This window comes from Pimephales promelas, chromosome 1, assembly GCF_988280905.1.
Source record: "Pimephales promelas chromosome 1, fPimPro1.hap1.1, whole genome shotgun sequence".
NCBI lineage: Eukaryota > Metazoa > Chordata > Actinopteri > Cypriniformes > Leuciscidae > Pimephales > Pimephales promelas.
The window spans coordinates 4,678,662-4,695,379 of NC_142769.1; the positions used below are offsets into that span (position 1 = coordinate 4,678,662).

Sequence of the window (16,718 nt, forward strand, 5' to 3'; positions counted from 1 at the left end):
AAAAAAAAATTCACCCATGAATGAATTCTTCAAATGTGTCACTCTAATGAAAGTTGAAACGTGTGGAGTGCTCCATTTGTTGCTCCTTGAGTTTGCAGAGAATTGCACATTTTTCTCCTGAAGGATTTTCACTTCGAGAGTCTTTCATTTCAAAAGATAATATTACCTGATGTAATATTTTCTGATGTAAAACTCTTTCTTTTGATGATATTTGGTGTGAGAAGAGTACTTCAAGCTTTTAAATAGTCCCAGGTGGGTACTTAGCAGTTTATAAAGTAAAGAGGTTAATGGTATGCTGTGGATTCACTGATTTAAAACACACCTGGTTATAAGTCTACATGAAATCAAAATGAACCTTTTTAATTTCAGGTAAACATTCCTGGAATTATTTTTAATCCTCAAATATAGACCATTTCCTAAAACACAAGTAATAGAAGTTACTGTATATCAGTGCTTCTCAACATTTTTGACCACGAAATTATATTTCCTGACAATATTCAAAAACTATATATTCAATGTTTATTTAGAAAAATAAATCATGACCGTTTACAATAAAGTTCCACTTGGTAACTAACTAACAATGCGAAATAATTCTAAAGCATTTATTAATCTATGTTTTTTTAATTGTATCAGCAAAAAAACCCCGCAGATTTGGGAAAACGAAACGTTGACGTCATCCGAATGAGTATTATGTGTTCAGTCTATAGGAGATTAGTTTTTCTTTATAAAGTGACATCGCCAACTACTGGCCTGGAGGTATAATACATGTATTAATAATTTTTTGTTGTTTTAGCGGAACTTAGTAATCTGTACAGTCATCTGAAAAAGCAAAAGGAAAAATGCTACATTTTTAGTGCATCATTGTCATGTAAATGTACCCCAAGATTAATAAATATTGTAACAAATGTATTTCTTATCCAAATCAGGCAGGACAGATACAACCACAACTAACATTAACGAGAACCGACAAGACTGAACAAAACAGGGAGTATAAATACACAGGATGAAATGAGGGAACTAACTAGACCCAAGTGGAGGAAGATAATCAGGGACTAACGAGAACAGGTGCAGGCTAGACAGAACATTAACTGTGACAGGCATTGAATAGTGTTTTTATTAGAATAGTTTTTGAGGCTACAAAAAGCGCATCCATCTATCATAAAAGTAACTCATACGGCTATAATGGATTAATAAATGCCTTTTGAAGCAAAGCAATGCATGGGTTTTTGTACGGGATATATCAATCTCTTCTCTTATATCGAAATCATTAGACTTAAAGGGATAGTTCACTTTAAAATACGTTTTTGGTGTGTTTTATCTTACCTCAAGGGCATCCAAGATGTAGGTGTCTTTGTTTCCGCAGTATTTTCAATTTAGATATTTTTAGGTCAAACCGTTCTTGTCTGTCAGTCATATAATGGAGGTCTATGGTCACCACCTCAAAGAGCATGCACAGAGAAGTCCAAATTAAACATGATTTAATGACTCGTAAATGTAAGTACACATTGATGGCCTAAGACACGAAACGAGCGGAAAAAAAATCATGTTTAAATTGGACTTCTCTTTGCATGCTCTTTGAGGTGGTGACCATAGACCTCCATTATATGACTGACAGACAAGAACGGTTTGACCTAAAAATATCTAAATTGAAAATACTGTGGAACTAAATCTTGGATGCCCTTGAGGTAAGATAAAACATACCAAAAATTTATTTCAAATTATTAACCCATTAACCTCTTTATTAACCCATTGGGGCCATATGGATTACTTTGGAGCTTCAAAAACTGGGAGCTGGGAAGAGCCGTGATATTATTTAATATAACTCTTATTGTGTTCCGCTGAAAGAAGAAAGTAATATACACACATGGCTTGAGGGTGAGTAAATTATGGGATCATTTTCATTTTTTGGGTGAACTATTCCTTTAATGTAAAAGTTTACTGCAATAATAGGACATCTTTATTTCTTTTTCCTTTGTTTATTATTATGATCAATGAGGAAAAAGACCTGTAGAGACAGGTAAATCTGACAGTCAAACAAATGACACTACCATGACCTGATCTACAACATTCTGGGAAAAATAAGGACAGCAAGTCATTGCAATTTCATAGCAATTATAAAGCTGGTTGGACATGGTAATAGAATAGCACCTCAAAGAGAAACCACGCTGACCATCTCATCATGAGTCATATTCTCAATCCACCAAGCTGATATAAGTCCTACATCCTTATGGCAAAAAAAAAAAAAAAAAAAAAAATTCATTATTGGTACCTCTTTTTATTTCTTAACTGCAATATTTAATTTGGATAAACAGAATTAACATTGAAAATATTTTCTGCAATAGAAAGTGCTAATGGAAAGTATCTTCAAGGAACCAATCAATGCCAATAAAGGACTTTTAAGAGTGTATTAATTCCTTTGATTTGCCACTATTTTAAGCACTCAATAGATGTCTGTGATTGGTTACGCCGCTCAATCTCTAAAAAAAAAAAACCCATTTGAGTCAACGAGAGTAGAACTAAATGCAATTGTGTATTGCACATTTCATATTCAATTAATTGCAGAAGCCATATTCATAATCCCAAATATTATTTCTGTTAAAATGCCTGCATCAAAAACTACTGCAGGTTGGGTAACGTTTTAATGTCCTTGTTACACATTACATGTAGTTACTACGTGACTATAAATTGTCCTTAATTACATGCAAATAACCCTAAACTATGGAAGCTTGTTTCCGCCACTGAATATAAAAATAAAATAAATAATTGTGACTTTTTATCTCACAATTCTGAAATTTTTTCTCACAATTGCGAGTTTACATCTCGCAATTGTGACTTTATTTCTCAGAATTGTGAGATAAAAAGTCAGAATTGCGTGATATAAAGTCGCAATTGTGAGTTATAAAGTCAGAATTACGTGATATAAAGTCAGAATTGAGAGTTATAAAGTCAGAATTGCATGATATAAAGTCGAAATTGCGAGATATAAAGTCAGAATTGTGAGATATAAAGTCGTAATTACGTGATATAAAGTCAGAATTGTGTGATATAAAGTCGTAATTGCGTGATATAAAGTCAGAATTGCGAGATATAAAGTCACAATTCTGAGAAAAAAGACAGAAGTGCGACTTTTTATCTCACAATTCTGACTTTTTTTCTCACAATTGCGAGTTTACATCTCAATTCTGACTTTATAACACATAATTGTGAGTTTATATCTCGAAATTCTGACATCTTTTCTCAGAATTGTGAGATATAAACTCGCAATTGCGAGTTATCAGGCCAATTCTAAGGGGAAAAATAAGACTAACTTTTTCCCCCCTCAGAATAATTCTCACAATTCTGACTTTATAACAAGCAATTCTGACTTTATAAGACACAATTGTGACTTTATATCTCGCAATTCTGACTTTATATCACGCAATTCTGACTTTATATCTCGCAATTGGGACTTTATATCTCACAATTCTGACTTTATAACTAGCAATTCTGACTTTATATATCGCAATTCTGAATATACATCTTGCAATTCTGATAAATAATGTCAGAATTGCAAGAAGTAAACTCGCAATTGTGAGAAAAAAAGTCAGAATTGTGAGATAAAAAGTCGCCATTACCTTTTATATTTTTCATTCTATGGCGGAAACAAGCTTCCATACTAAACCACATCCTAACCCTACAGAAGATATATTATTACTCAGTACTTATATGTATAAATTGCACTGTAACACGGATACTTTAAAGTGTAACCGCGGGTTACCAAGCACTGCCGTTTCAAACATATTTTCTGAACAGTGTGCTATTCTCCGAACTGCAGGAGAGAAGGGTCTGAAATAATCTCCTTGGGAACAGATCTGTCTCGCAGTTCTCTACATGTTCAGTAGTGTGTTCATGTGAGCATAGATTTGAGATATTAGTTTTGCAACAATATTTTGCTGTAAGAATATGTAAACATTCAATAGTACAAAAGAAAGAGCAGAGCCTCTGCTTTTAAACAAACCCAAACATTTAAATGCGAGTGTTTCATAATAAAAAAAAAAAAAAATCAATCAAAATAGTCCTGTATCTCCTAATGGGTTTGACATTTAATTTGGTAAGGTAAGGCAAATTTGATTTATCTTATTACGTTAGCTTGTGCGTAAGGGTAAAGCTTTGTAATAAATTTGCGAAAGAAAATCTTGTCAAATGAATGGGGATGTAAAAGAGTTCAAATGTAATATAAAAAGCTGCTAGTTGAGATGCAAACTTTTACTTTTCTTTTTTCTTTTTTTTTTTTTTTTTTGAATCACCCTCAAAACACTCCCACATGCAGATTTCTGTTAATAAACTCCAGAGGGTTTTCTTAGGCAAAGCCAATGTATGTGACAAAAGTAGAGCAGAGAAAAAAAAAAGAAATGTGAATATTATTGCCGATAACAAATCATCAACCTTAGCACACAAATAAAAGCATATCCCACACATAGACTATATACATAGACTATAGTAAAATGAACTTGAAATCACTATATTAATTTCAAAAACAAATACATTTTGTTTGTCCTGAGATAAATTTTAATTTTTCGATGGCCTTGGTTAAATTCTTTATAGCTATACTAGCTAGTTAAGTTAAGTCAACTGATCATTTTTACAGTGTGTGTGTGTGTGTGTCTATATATATATATATATATATATATATATATATATACACTGTAAAAAGTCATCAGTTGACTTAACTTAAAAAAGTGAGGAAGTAAATCAACACCATACATAAATGAAAAAAATTAAGTTATGTTGAATTATCAAGTTCACATAACTTAATTATTTAAATTATGCATGAAGTTTATTACTTAAAAATGTTAAGAGGTTTTTTTTTTTAAGTTAAGTCAACTGATCACGTTATACAGTGACATGTTATATATATTATATATATGTGTGTGTATGAAGAGCTTATAAAATGTGTAAAGGGGCAAAACAGGACCAGGAATGCCTACACAAATGAAGATCTGCTACAAGGTGACTGTGTGTATGTACAGTTCATTTACAGTTAACATCACCGCCATGCATTAACAACATTTTCTATCACACGGTCACTCAAACATTAATAAACACCGTTGATATAATTTCATAATTTGCTCTGATGTTTGGGCAGCCTCTGACTACCTCCAGAGTCTCAAAAATATTGGTAGAAAGTGCTGGAAAAACAGCGACGCCTGCACTAAAACACATATGACTGTCATCCCAGCCCACTCTATTGCAGCTCTATTGTGTCTGACTCAGTATTGTGTGTCTCATAGGACGTGCGGTTCACTAGTTTTAATACTCATAGTACACAAAAAAAAGCAATAACCACCCAGAGGAACATTTTTATTGCTTCAATGTAGCTCAAGAGACTTCACTTCATTTCATCTCAGATATTTCTAAACAATAATAATAATAATTAAAGCTGCAAGCAGCATTTAGCGGTGTTCAAGCAGTTAAGGCCTTTAAGCACAAAATCATCAAAAGACATTAAGTTTTATGTAGCAGGCATTTAACCACTGAGATCATAAATGAAATAGACCATGTTTTAGCATGATTTACCATGATATACCACATTTCAGTGTGATTTTCATTATTTACCATGTTCCAGTATGATTTTCCATGAATCTAGCATTGTTTACCATAGTTTCGTGCTTGAACACCAACTAAGAATGAAACCTTTTTGATGGTTATAGCTTACAACTTTGCATGCTTCCTGACCATGTTAGGACACATATGCTCATCATTTTTTTGTGAAGTTCTAACCTTTCCTTTAGGATTTATAGGCTTTTGACTGTATTTTGCCACAGACCACTTTCTAAATGACCCTGTTATAGCCAACCAAATGCAAAATTTCAACTTTTTTTCGATAAAGAGAGTCCAGAGAATTGTCCTGGACAGGTGAAAAACCAGGGACTAATTCGCAAAAGTAGGTTTTGGACAAAATTTGAAATAGCGGAGACATTTCGGAGATATACATCTTGTCCGTCTTGAGCCAATGATCACAGTGGTGTAAAAACCTTGAAGCTGAGTCAAACGGTCTAGGAGTTATGAGCAATTTAGTACTTTTGGTTGCTGTAGCGCCACCTATGGGCCAATCGGGCTCATACTCTGATGCGTTCTCCCCAAATTGAGGCCTGCTTTCTGGCTGAAGTCTCTAGGCCTTACGGTCTAAGCTGCATGATGCATTTTACGGCAGAATAATACTAATAAAAATCCTTACAAATAGAATAGGTTTTCAGCACTTCGAAAATAAACTTCTTAAAATAGTTTTAGCATGTAAATGAATGTGGCAATGTTAATGTATTTGGTCCCGGCAGACAAAGTTGCTATGAGCATCTAAGATATGCTGCTGTATGAAAATGTACACACAAAAAAACGTACAAAAATCCCATATCAGATCTACCTGTAGGCAGGTGGAGCTGGGGAGGTGGAGGGTCAACTTTTAGGGTAACTCTGATAGAGTGCGACTAGCCTACAGAAAACACTGAACTAGACTAAAAGTTGAGCAAGAAATCTCATTGGCTACAGAATCAGCAATCCATAGTTATTGATGTGAAACAGGACATTTCAAAATGAATGAATAATGAACAAAGAAAGGAGAGATGTTTTGTTTCCAGTTTTAGTAAGCTGTTGAAAACGTCTCACCTGTACTAAACTGCATCTGATGAAAATTTTAATTTTCCATGCATTTTTTATAATGTTACAGCACCCAAATCTATTTTATCTGTTTAGTTTCTGCTTCCATAACCTCTTCCCTCTCTTATTCAGCCTTTTCTCTGCTGGGCTCAGGTATCTGAGTGGCATCATCAGCTCTGAGCAGTGTTGGTCAAGTTACTTGGAAATAGTAATTAGTTACTGATTACTGATTACTTCTCCAAGAAAGTAATCCAATTACTTCACCAATTACTTATTTTCAAAAGTAATTAGTTACTTTACTAGTTACTTTACTAAGTTACTTTTCAAAAACATAATGCACGACCTGAATACGTTAAAGCATAGACCTTTCAGCCTAATTCTATTCTTTCTGCATATTCCATCATCTAAAGTGTAATCAAATTAAACATTCTCTTTTTTTAAACTTGTTTTATTTGTTTCAATATTTTAACTTTATGCACATTGCATCAAGCAAAAATTAAATTAATGCAACAGTCTCAGACTAGAAGAAAATTGTTGAACATTTAAACCTATATTTTCTGCACATTCCACCATTTTAATAAAAAAGACAGCCCCTCTTCTGTTAATATAAATTTCTACATATTCCAGCATATAAAATAAATATATTTTGTAAAATCCTTCATTTGAATAGATGTAAAAATACAATAAAATCATGAAAGTCGCTCCTGACTGTATTACAGTGTATTAACACTTACGTCTTTTAACAGTAAAGTGCAGAGAGGAGTAAAAATTAGTTGATCAAAACAGAAAATGCTGTTGCATGCCGTATTTTGGCTTCAAGTTTTTTTTTCTTTTTTTTTTCTTTCTTTCGGAGTTAAACAGTGGTGGATGTACCATCAGCATGTAGCCGCAGCGGTCATGTCAGACGGGGGTTCAGGGTTTTTTTCAGTAAGTTTGTAAGTTTGTGTCGTGTGAGTGTGTGTGAGAGTTGGCAGCTCGGCTGCTCTCTCCCGCGCTCTAGTCGTCTCTCACTGATGTCGCGGCGCTCATTCATTATTTTTATTCACGCACGACTCATGTCATGAGACAGTCTGACTAAACAAAATCACGGTTAACTAACGCAGTAACGCAGGCTGTTTACGGGGAAGTAACGGTAATCTAATTACTGTTTTTTCAATTGTAATCCCTTACTTTACTCGTTAATAGAAAAAAGTAATTGGATTACAGTAACGCGTTACTTCTAACGCTGCCCATCAGTGGCTCTGAGTATACTGTATGAGTGCACTATTGGCCCCTTCATGTCACACCTAAAACCTTTTTAGTTGACTTTCCATCTAAATATATGTATCGTCAATGAACTTCCGGTTATTAATTTGACCATACAGGTATTTAGTGAATCACTCATGGTCTTCAATGTTTTTTGGTCTCCTGATAGAAGCCAGGATGAAGATTTGCAGGGCGTTTTTGAAACAAGTTTTGGTCATGTCAAGACAACCTGTACTCTACTGAACTGCAGTGAAAACATAATTACAAAGAGCTATTTCACTTAACGTGTAACAAATCTGTGATATATTTTGTGCACCATGCCTAAAAAATATATTTTGGAGGATTCTTTCATTGCATTTGCTGCTCTTTCTTCAAGAAACTCGAACAAAAAATCTGCTTTTAAATTTTCTAAAGTTTTAGAATTCAAAACTAAAACATTTTAAACATTCATTCATTCATGTCAGTGTTTTAATGTTAATTTTCAATTTTCCTTCTCAACACATTTGCACTTTTATTATTTGTCCCGAACACAGACGCATCCGTGTCAAGATAAAAACAATGGTGCAAACACCAGTAAATTCACTAGCGCAAACCGCAGTAAATTGTGTGATTTATTTAAATACTCTCCTCACATAAATGTGCAAAAGCACATGCAATAAGGAAAAAAAACTATCCACACATTTTCACTGCTAATTTTAACAAGATGTCTTTAGCAAAACCTGACAGATTTAACGGCAAACGAGGGTTTCTGGCCCTAAATGCATTCAATTGGCAGCCCTAATAAAATACACAAAGCAGAAAACCAATGTCATAGTCACTCCAGTGATGTGAACAGAGCGAGAAAAGCCACTCACCTGAGGTGACATCCCGTGACAGAGGTAAAGGATGGGAATGTTGTCAGTGTCTGGCCCTTGGTCGAGACACAAGTCAGTCTTCAGAGAGTTTCTCAGCTAAGAGAAAAAAATGATAATGATGGTTAAAATGATGCTTGACCTTTGGAAAGATGAAAATGCATTTAAAATGGGTTATTTATGTAGAATAAATGTGATTTTTTTTTTGTATTTGGAGCTTTCTGGACTGAGAAAAGCCAGAAAATGTATTTTTGGCTTATGTGGATGAAAGACAACAACTCCCAGAATGCACTTGCTTCACTGCCCTAGGAGGCCACGCCTACCGGTAACAGAGCGCAGTAGTTAAACATCAAGTCTAGGCTACTAGTGAGTCTCCGTGATGAGTCTGCCCGAAAATGTGTTTCGAGATCGCCCAAAATGTCCGGGATTCGGCTTTTGCGTTCTACAGTCGCTATTCATCATGTTTACTGTGGCGAGCGGGACGAGTGAGGGGCGCGGGAGAACGACGTGATTACCAATGAGCGACACCTGTGAGACAAACCGGTCTCGTATCTCTCACGGATGAGCGGGGACTTTCTTAGCAATGTTAAAACGCACATCAACCGATCACATGTAAACACTACATTCAGATTCACCAATCAGAATGAATTCAGTTAGATTGAAACAAAAGCTGTGCATGTAAACAATGAATGGCGACTGCATGTCCGGACATGTCCGGGAAAAAGAGGATGTAAACCCTACTACTCAGCTTTCTCCACACAACAAGAGCCTACTAGCTTAGCTTCCAAAAAAAGATGGCTGACACTATGTGTTCATTCTGTGAGTGAGATCGCCCTCTATGGGCGAGTTGAGAACATGCGGGACAGCCGCTACTACTGACTAGTTTTTAGCCTCTGGACAAGAAATTTTTGCATCATCAGACAAAAAATACATAAATCTCTCGTCTCAGGGGGATATGAGAGTGGAAAGCATGGTATTTTGAAAATACTATAGGTTTTCTACTAATACAAAGCTTAATCCTATATCCTGAAGTATCCCTTTAAGTGTAAGGACAATAAAGTACACAATCAAGCGCATGTCATTTGTTGTTGCCGCCGTCCCTCTCTCTTTTTCTTTTTTCTCATACAGTAGGTACAACTTGAGGCTGTTTCTCACTTGCATCGTAATTCTCTTCCTAATTACAGGTTGTAATTATAAAATTCATTTCTATAAGTGTATGCACACTCATGAATCATCTAAATAATATCCCAGCCGAAGTCCTTGGCGAAGTAGAAGAGGTGTACCGTCACGCCTTCCACAAATACGTTTTTCCCCTCCGGAGTATAAAGAAGTTATTAGTACAATCATTTCAAGCGCAGCCTCAAAAACTATTTCCTCCACGGGCTTCAAAGTTTATTGTAACTGCTACGTCTAATGAAAATAATGTTTAAACACACGGCTGTATCAGCGACAACACAATTCCTAGCGGAGGACTTCAGTGGATCGTATCTCTGTTTTGGCACTTTCCGTCGGATTCAGCCGAATACCGCTGTGCCTTTTATCACCGTGTGCTGAATATCCAGCCAACATGATTGACAGGCTCATCAAATGCAGTCACTCAGAGTAAAGTAATGAGGGCGAGAGCTATTTCGGAGCCCTTTACTCCCAGAATTCATTTCAATAAGGCTGACCTATTTTCCACAGTTTCTTCCTTTTAAATTGTGCCTATGAAAACACATATGATGAAATCAAGCACAGAAGTGACAGCCTGGTTCTGCATCAGTCAAGTGCATTATTATTTTGTGAAGTAAAAAGTGAATGAATTGTTTGGACTTGACAAGAATGGCTTATATAAACAGTTTGGGTGCGCCATGCTTCATTTTGTCAAGCGAATTGGAAAATCCTCTTCAGACGCCTTGGACGGATCGGCGAGTGGGTGTCACACGACACGTGGCAAGCGCCGCTCTCAAATCCAGCCTCAATGGTAAAATATCTGGGCATTCACAATGAGCCACGCTTAAAGCTTTAGCTGCGTGAAGAGAAACTGTCTCGCAAACTGACACTCTAATATGGGTTTTATTACAACACGATTTGATTCCAGATAACACTGCACTGCTGGGAAATGAATAAGTCGGACAGGATACACACTGTGTTTGAACTCTTTATTTGCTCTTTTCATGAGCTGAGCATTCACGATTGCTTTTCGCTTGGTTGGGCTTAATACAAATACTCACCACTCCATATGCGATGGTGTCTGTGTACATTCTCATCTCAGGGTAAATGTTCACTAGATACCAGCGGAAGGTCTTGCACTGCAGTTTTTTCCTCAGTGCTTTCCGTTCCGTGATGTCACCGATGTCTATCCCTGAGTCCTGAGGACACACAAACACAAAAATATAGGGTTTCAAACGCTTTTTATCATCCCTATCATATATGCATGCATTTCTAAAAACTGATTGCAGCACAAAAATGTGGAGAAAATGATTGCGAAAGACCCTTTTTTATGGTTTTAATTTATAAATCAAAGCTAAACTAAAGAAAAACCGTGTTCCCTTTGTAAGGTAAAAGTGAATCGACATCAACGACCAACAACTGAAATATCGCCATTCGAAGACTAATGTGCAAAATTTTAACTGTAATATTTATTCTACAGTAAGTATAGAATAAATATGCAAATAATGAAATAATTTTAATTTTTACATTACTCTGAAAGATCAGTTTTGCCTTAAAGTCATTTATAAATTCTCCATTAAATTACGACATACACTCTAGGTTTTATATAGGCCTTTATATAGAACCTTTTAGGGGTTCCCTTCCTGTGATCATTTTATGGATTTAGTTTTAATAAATTAATTTTGTTTTAAATTCAGAATAAGTATGAATTAAACAGCTGGTTCAGATACTTTATCACTTGAAAAAAAATTAAATAACCGGTTTAACATGAAAGTATTGTGCACCAATTTCAGACATTTCTCCTTATCTAGAGCCTCCTTGGCATAAAGCCTTCTTAAAAAATGAGTCAAGAGCCCCAGGGTTCTATTAAAAACCTTTTTCTCAAAAGAGTGTAGGCATTATTTTTCAGCGTTTCAGACTTCAAAAGCCACTACACAACAGGTGTGCATCCTTAATATGTGAACTGCACTAACAATGACCTTTATTCATGACTATATTAATAATATTGCACAAGTCCTTTGTTGTTTAAAGAAGTACAGTGGTGAGAATAAGTGTTGAACACCCATGCTAAAGTTGCCTATAAAGAGGAATAAAAAATCATCTTTTGGATATTGATCTTAATGCCTTAATTAGAAAAATGAGGAAAACTCCAACCTTTAAGGACACCAATTTTCTTTGTGAATGAATAATGTATCATAAATAAAGAAATGTTTTTCCTTAAAATACAGGGTGCATAAGTCATGTTAAATTCCCATAGAGTCAGGCAGATTTTTATTTTTAAAAGCCAGTTATTTCATGGATCCGGGATAATATGCATCCTGATAAAGTTCCCTTGGCCTTTGGAATTAAAATATCCCCACATCATCACACACCTTCCACCACACCTAGTGATTGGCATGGTTTTACTTCAGTTAGCCTAATAGCTGGTTTGATTTGCATTGAAAGATGATCTTATGGAAAGTACCCCATGCCAATCTCTAGGTGTGGTGGAAGGTGTGTGATGATGTGGGGATATTTTAATTCCAAAGGTCAAGGGAACTTTATCAGGATGCATATTATCCTGGATCCATGAAATAACTGGCTTTTAAAAATAAAAATCTGCCTGACTCTATGGGAATTTAACATGACTTATGCACCCTGTATTTTAAGGAAAAACATTTATTTATTTATGATACATTATTCATTCACAAAGAAAATTGGTGTCCTTAAAGGTTGGAGTTTTCCTCATTTTTCTAATTAATGCATTAAGATCAATATCCAAAAGATGATTTTTTTATTCCTCTTTTCAGGCAACTTTAGCATGGGTGCCAACACTTATTCACACCACTGTATATTATGGGACTGGAGGTGAAGAATCAGACCGATTTGCCATTTATTATTGCAGTGATTTATTGAAATGCAGCATTAAACTCCATGTATCACTGGAACTGAAATAGAAAGGGACATCTCAGTTCACACTAGAGTCATATCTTGTTCCTGCGTCAACAGTCACTTCCCTCCTCTCAACATTCAGCTTGGGTCTGGGAATCTGCTGCAATCTCAAGACTCCTTCCGCTTTCACCAGATCTTAATTGCTGTCTCGCTGATAAATGCACAAGCAAGGCCAAAGCTCCCTAAATAAATTGAGCACTGTAACATATGGTTGGAGGCAGAGCTGAGGGCTGGAGAAATATAAATGAGGCAATGGTTGTTTAATAGACAATAACAACTGTATTTCGCAATGCATTCTAATCACTTTTCTACAGGCTTAATAATCAGATCTGCTTTGCATTTATTCAAGTTATGTATGACTGTATATACAGTATTTAATAGGGGCATAATTTGTATTTCCAACAACGGAAACAGTGTTTATGGGCTACTCCTGTTCTCTGGCACATTTTTAACTCTGTAACAAAAAAATCATATGCTTGTCATATAATTAATTAAAGTATTCTTTATAAAAGGGTATTTGAGACTTTCAGAAAAATGTTCTGGTCAAAATGTTCTGATCAACGTCAGCGTCATAAAAAAAACTTTTGCTGATAATTTACTCACCCCCATGTCATCCAAGATGTCCATGTCATTCTTTCTTCAGTTAAAAAGAAATTAAGGATTTTGATGAAAACATTCCAGGATTTTTCTCCATATAATGGACTTCATTGGGAACCAAACGGTTCACGGTCCAAAAGACAGTTTCGGTGCAAACTGCAAACTGTTCAAAGGGCTTTAAATGATTCCAGATGATGAATAAGGGTCTTATCAAGCGAAACGATCGGTCATTTAAAAAAAAAAAAATCAAAGTTTAAGTTTTATAAGCTCAAATGCTCGCCTTGCTCTGTTCTGTGATGCGCGTTTGTGACTCTCCTGTTCGAACTTGTTTATCAAAATGAACGAATCTTTTTTCGTGTAATTTGGTTCATTCAACGAACAAAATGTACAAGTTGAATCGGGAAAAGATTCGTTCATTTTGATGAACGAGTTCGAAAGAGTCACACAGACAGAGCAAGGAGAGCATTTATAAAATGCTTATAAAACTTAAACTTTGTTTGAGCGATTGTTTCGCTTGATAAGACCCTTATTCATCGTCTGGAATCGTTTAAAGCCCTTTGAACAGTTTGCAGTTTGCACTGAAACTGTCTTTTGGACCTTGAACCGTTTGGTTCCCATTGAAGTCCATTATATGGAGAAAATGCTGGAATGTTTTCATCAAAAACCTTCATTTCTTTTGGCTGGACTTGGCTAGAACTTTGAATTGGAACAGTACTTGGGCAGTGACTGATGACGTTTCACAAGAACACAAGTACAGACAAGAACGCATATTAAGAATTTTCAGTTGTTCTTCGTCATGTTTGTTGGTTGTTCTGTTCGCGTTTTGAGAAGTTCTGAGTTCCAGTGCTTGAATATTTTGATTTTGTTATTAATAAAGACTGCTGTGTATACAAACTGTTTTTTCTCAACCAGTGATGACAGTAGTGAGCGGATTAAACAACCACCTATTCAATGCACTCTTTATAGTATTATCAGCAACACCCATCAAAGTAGAAAGTGGATTTACTGAATGGCACATCATGTATAAGATATAATTCTCAATGAATAGTTTCAATTAATAAATCATGCAATTTTTTAAACAAATATTATGAATCTTTAGATGATAAGAATATCTTAGGAAATAAACCCATGTCATCTCAAGATTGGACTCAAGTCATGCAACAGCCTGTTGTCTGGCCTTCAGGCATGCATTTACTCTACAATGATCCAGAAGGCAGCACACCTGGACTTCAGTGAACACAAAAGGGCTCCCTTCCCACCTCCTTTGTCTCGCTATAATGGCTGTCAGTCTCTACCCACATCAGATTCAAGCCATATAAAATCTTCACCGTCCCACATACACCCATTTGCACACGTCAATGCTTTCTCTGAGACAATCAATTTCCAGAACATTCACATTCACTGTTTCTTGATGGTGGAATATTGCAATTGTCACCAAAACAACCATATAAATCCCTCTAAAGCCACACTCACATTAGATTTTGAGCAGTGTTGTGTACTTGAGACTCGGTCTCGAGACCATATTTTAATGGTCTCGGTCTTGTCATGGACTCGGCATTTTGACTCGGAATTGACTCGTACTCGAACATATTAGGACTCGTACTTATTCCCGAGTCTACTCAAGTCCCATTCAAAATATGTCATACTGTGTGTTAATATTTCTTTAAATTGTTGTTTGATTGAAACGTCCAATGATTGCTGACTTTCTTGTGCGCAACTAAGCATGACATAAGACTATAACGTTCCCGGCGCGCATATGCAGCAGGACCCAGGTCAGATGTGATGTGGAGCCTTTTGCTCAACTATGTATTGAAAATGTCTGCCTTATCATCCATAATTTAGTTTGCATATAAGAGCCACACAGAATTTGTGTGCAGTACTGTTCCGTAAGAGCACTTATTGATTGTAATAATTGTAAGTCATAATAAAATTACCTTTACACCACTATGTGGCCTTTTTTACCATTACAGTGTCCATGATTCCATGGTATATTTGGTTTACTGTTTGAGTATGGTGCCAATTTTATTGTTACCACCAAATATTTTACATATTCTTGAAGATATCTTTAGGTCTGGTTCAGACCAAACCTTAGGTTATCCAACCTCTCTGGTCTCGACTCGGACTCGACTCTCTTTGGTCTCGGTCTCGACTCAAATCTCTTGGGTCTCGGTCTTGACTCGAATCTCTTGGGTCTCGGTCTTGACTTGGACTCGACTCTCTTTCTCGACTCGGACTCGACCCTCTTTGGTCTCGGCCTCGACTTGAACTCGACACTCTTTGGTCTCGGCCTCGACACTCTTTGGTCTCGGCCTCGACTTGGACTCGACCCTCTTTGGTCTCGGCCTCGACTTGGACTCGACCCTCTTTGGTCTCGGCCTCGACCCTCTTGGTCTCGGCCTCGACCCTCTTTGGTCTCGGCCTCGACTTGGACTTGACCCTCTCTGGGTTTGGCCTTGACTCGGACTCGACCCACTTTGGTCTCGGCCTCGACCCTCTTTGGTCTCGGTCTCAACTCGGACTCGACCCTCTTTGGTCTCGGCCTTGACTCGGACTCGACCCTCTTTGGTCTCGGCCTTGACTCGGACTCGACCCTCTTTGGTCTCGGTCTCGACTCTGGTCTCTTTCTCGACTCGGACTCGACCCTCTTTGGTCTCTTTCTCGACTCGGACTCGACCCTCTATGGTCTCGGACTCGACCCTCTTTGGTCTCTTTCTCGACTCGGACTCGACCCTCTATGGTCTCAGACTCGACACTCTTTGGTCTCGGCCTCGACCCTCTTTGGTCTTGGCCTCGACTCGGACTCGACACTCTTTGGTCTCGGCCTCGACCCTATTTGGTCTCGGCCTCGACTTGGACTCGACCCTCTCTGGTCTCGGTCTCGACCCTCTTTGGTCTTGGCCTCGACTCGGACTTGACCCTCTTTGGGCTTGGCCTCGACTCGGACTCGACCCACTTTGGTCTCGACCTCGACCCTCTTTGGTCTCGGTCTCAACTCGGACTCGACCCTCTTTGGTCTCAGCCTCAACCCTCTTTGGTCTCGGCCTCGACTCGGACTTGACACTCTTTCGTATCGGTCTCGACCCTCTTTGGTCTTGGCCTCGACTCGGACTTGACCCTCTTTGGTCTCGGTCTCGACCCTCTTTGGTCTTGGCCTCGACTCGGACTTGACCCTCTTTGGTCTCAGCCTCAACCCTCTTTGGTCTCGGCCTCGACTCGGACTTGACACTCTTTCGTATCGGTCTCGACCCTATTTGGTCTCGGCCTCGACTTGGACTCGACCCTCTTTGGTCTCGGTCTCGACCCTCTTTG

At 37.2% G+C, this 16,718-nt stretch overlaps 1 protein-coding gene across 1 annotated transcript in view; it reads right to left on the bottom strand.

Annotated features, from left to right (window-relative positions):
• Positions 1 to 16,718, bottom strand: part of galnt18b (UDP-N-acetyl-alpha-D-galactosamine:polypeptide N-acetylgalactosaminyltransferase 18b) — a 132,978-nt gene that overhangs the window by 16,508 nt on the left and 99,752 nt on the right. Inside the window, exons 8-9 of the mRNA XM_089118932.1 lie at positions 10,943 to 11,080; positions 8,733 to 8,828 (exon numbers count right to left, since the gene is read on the bottom strand). Of these exons, the coding sequence (XP_088975058.1) occupies positions 8,733 to 8,828; positions 10,943 to 11,080 (234 nt within the window). The remainder of the gene's footprint in view (positions 1 to 8,732; positions 8,829 to 10,942; positions 11,081 to 16,718) is intronic.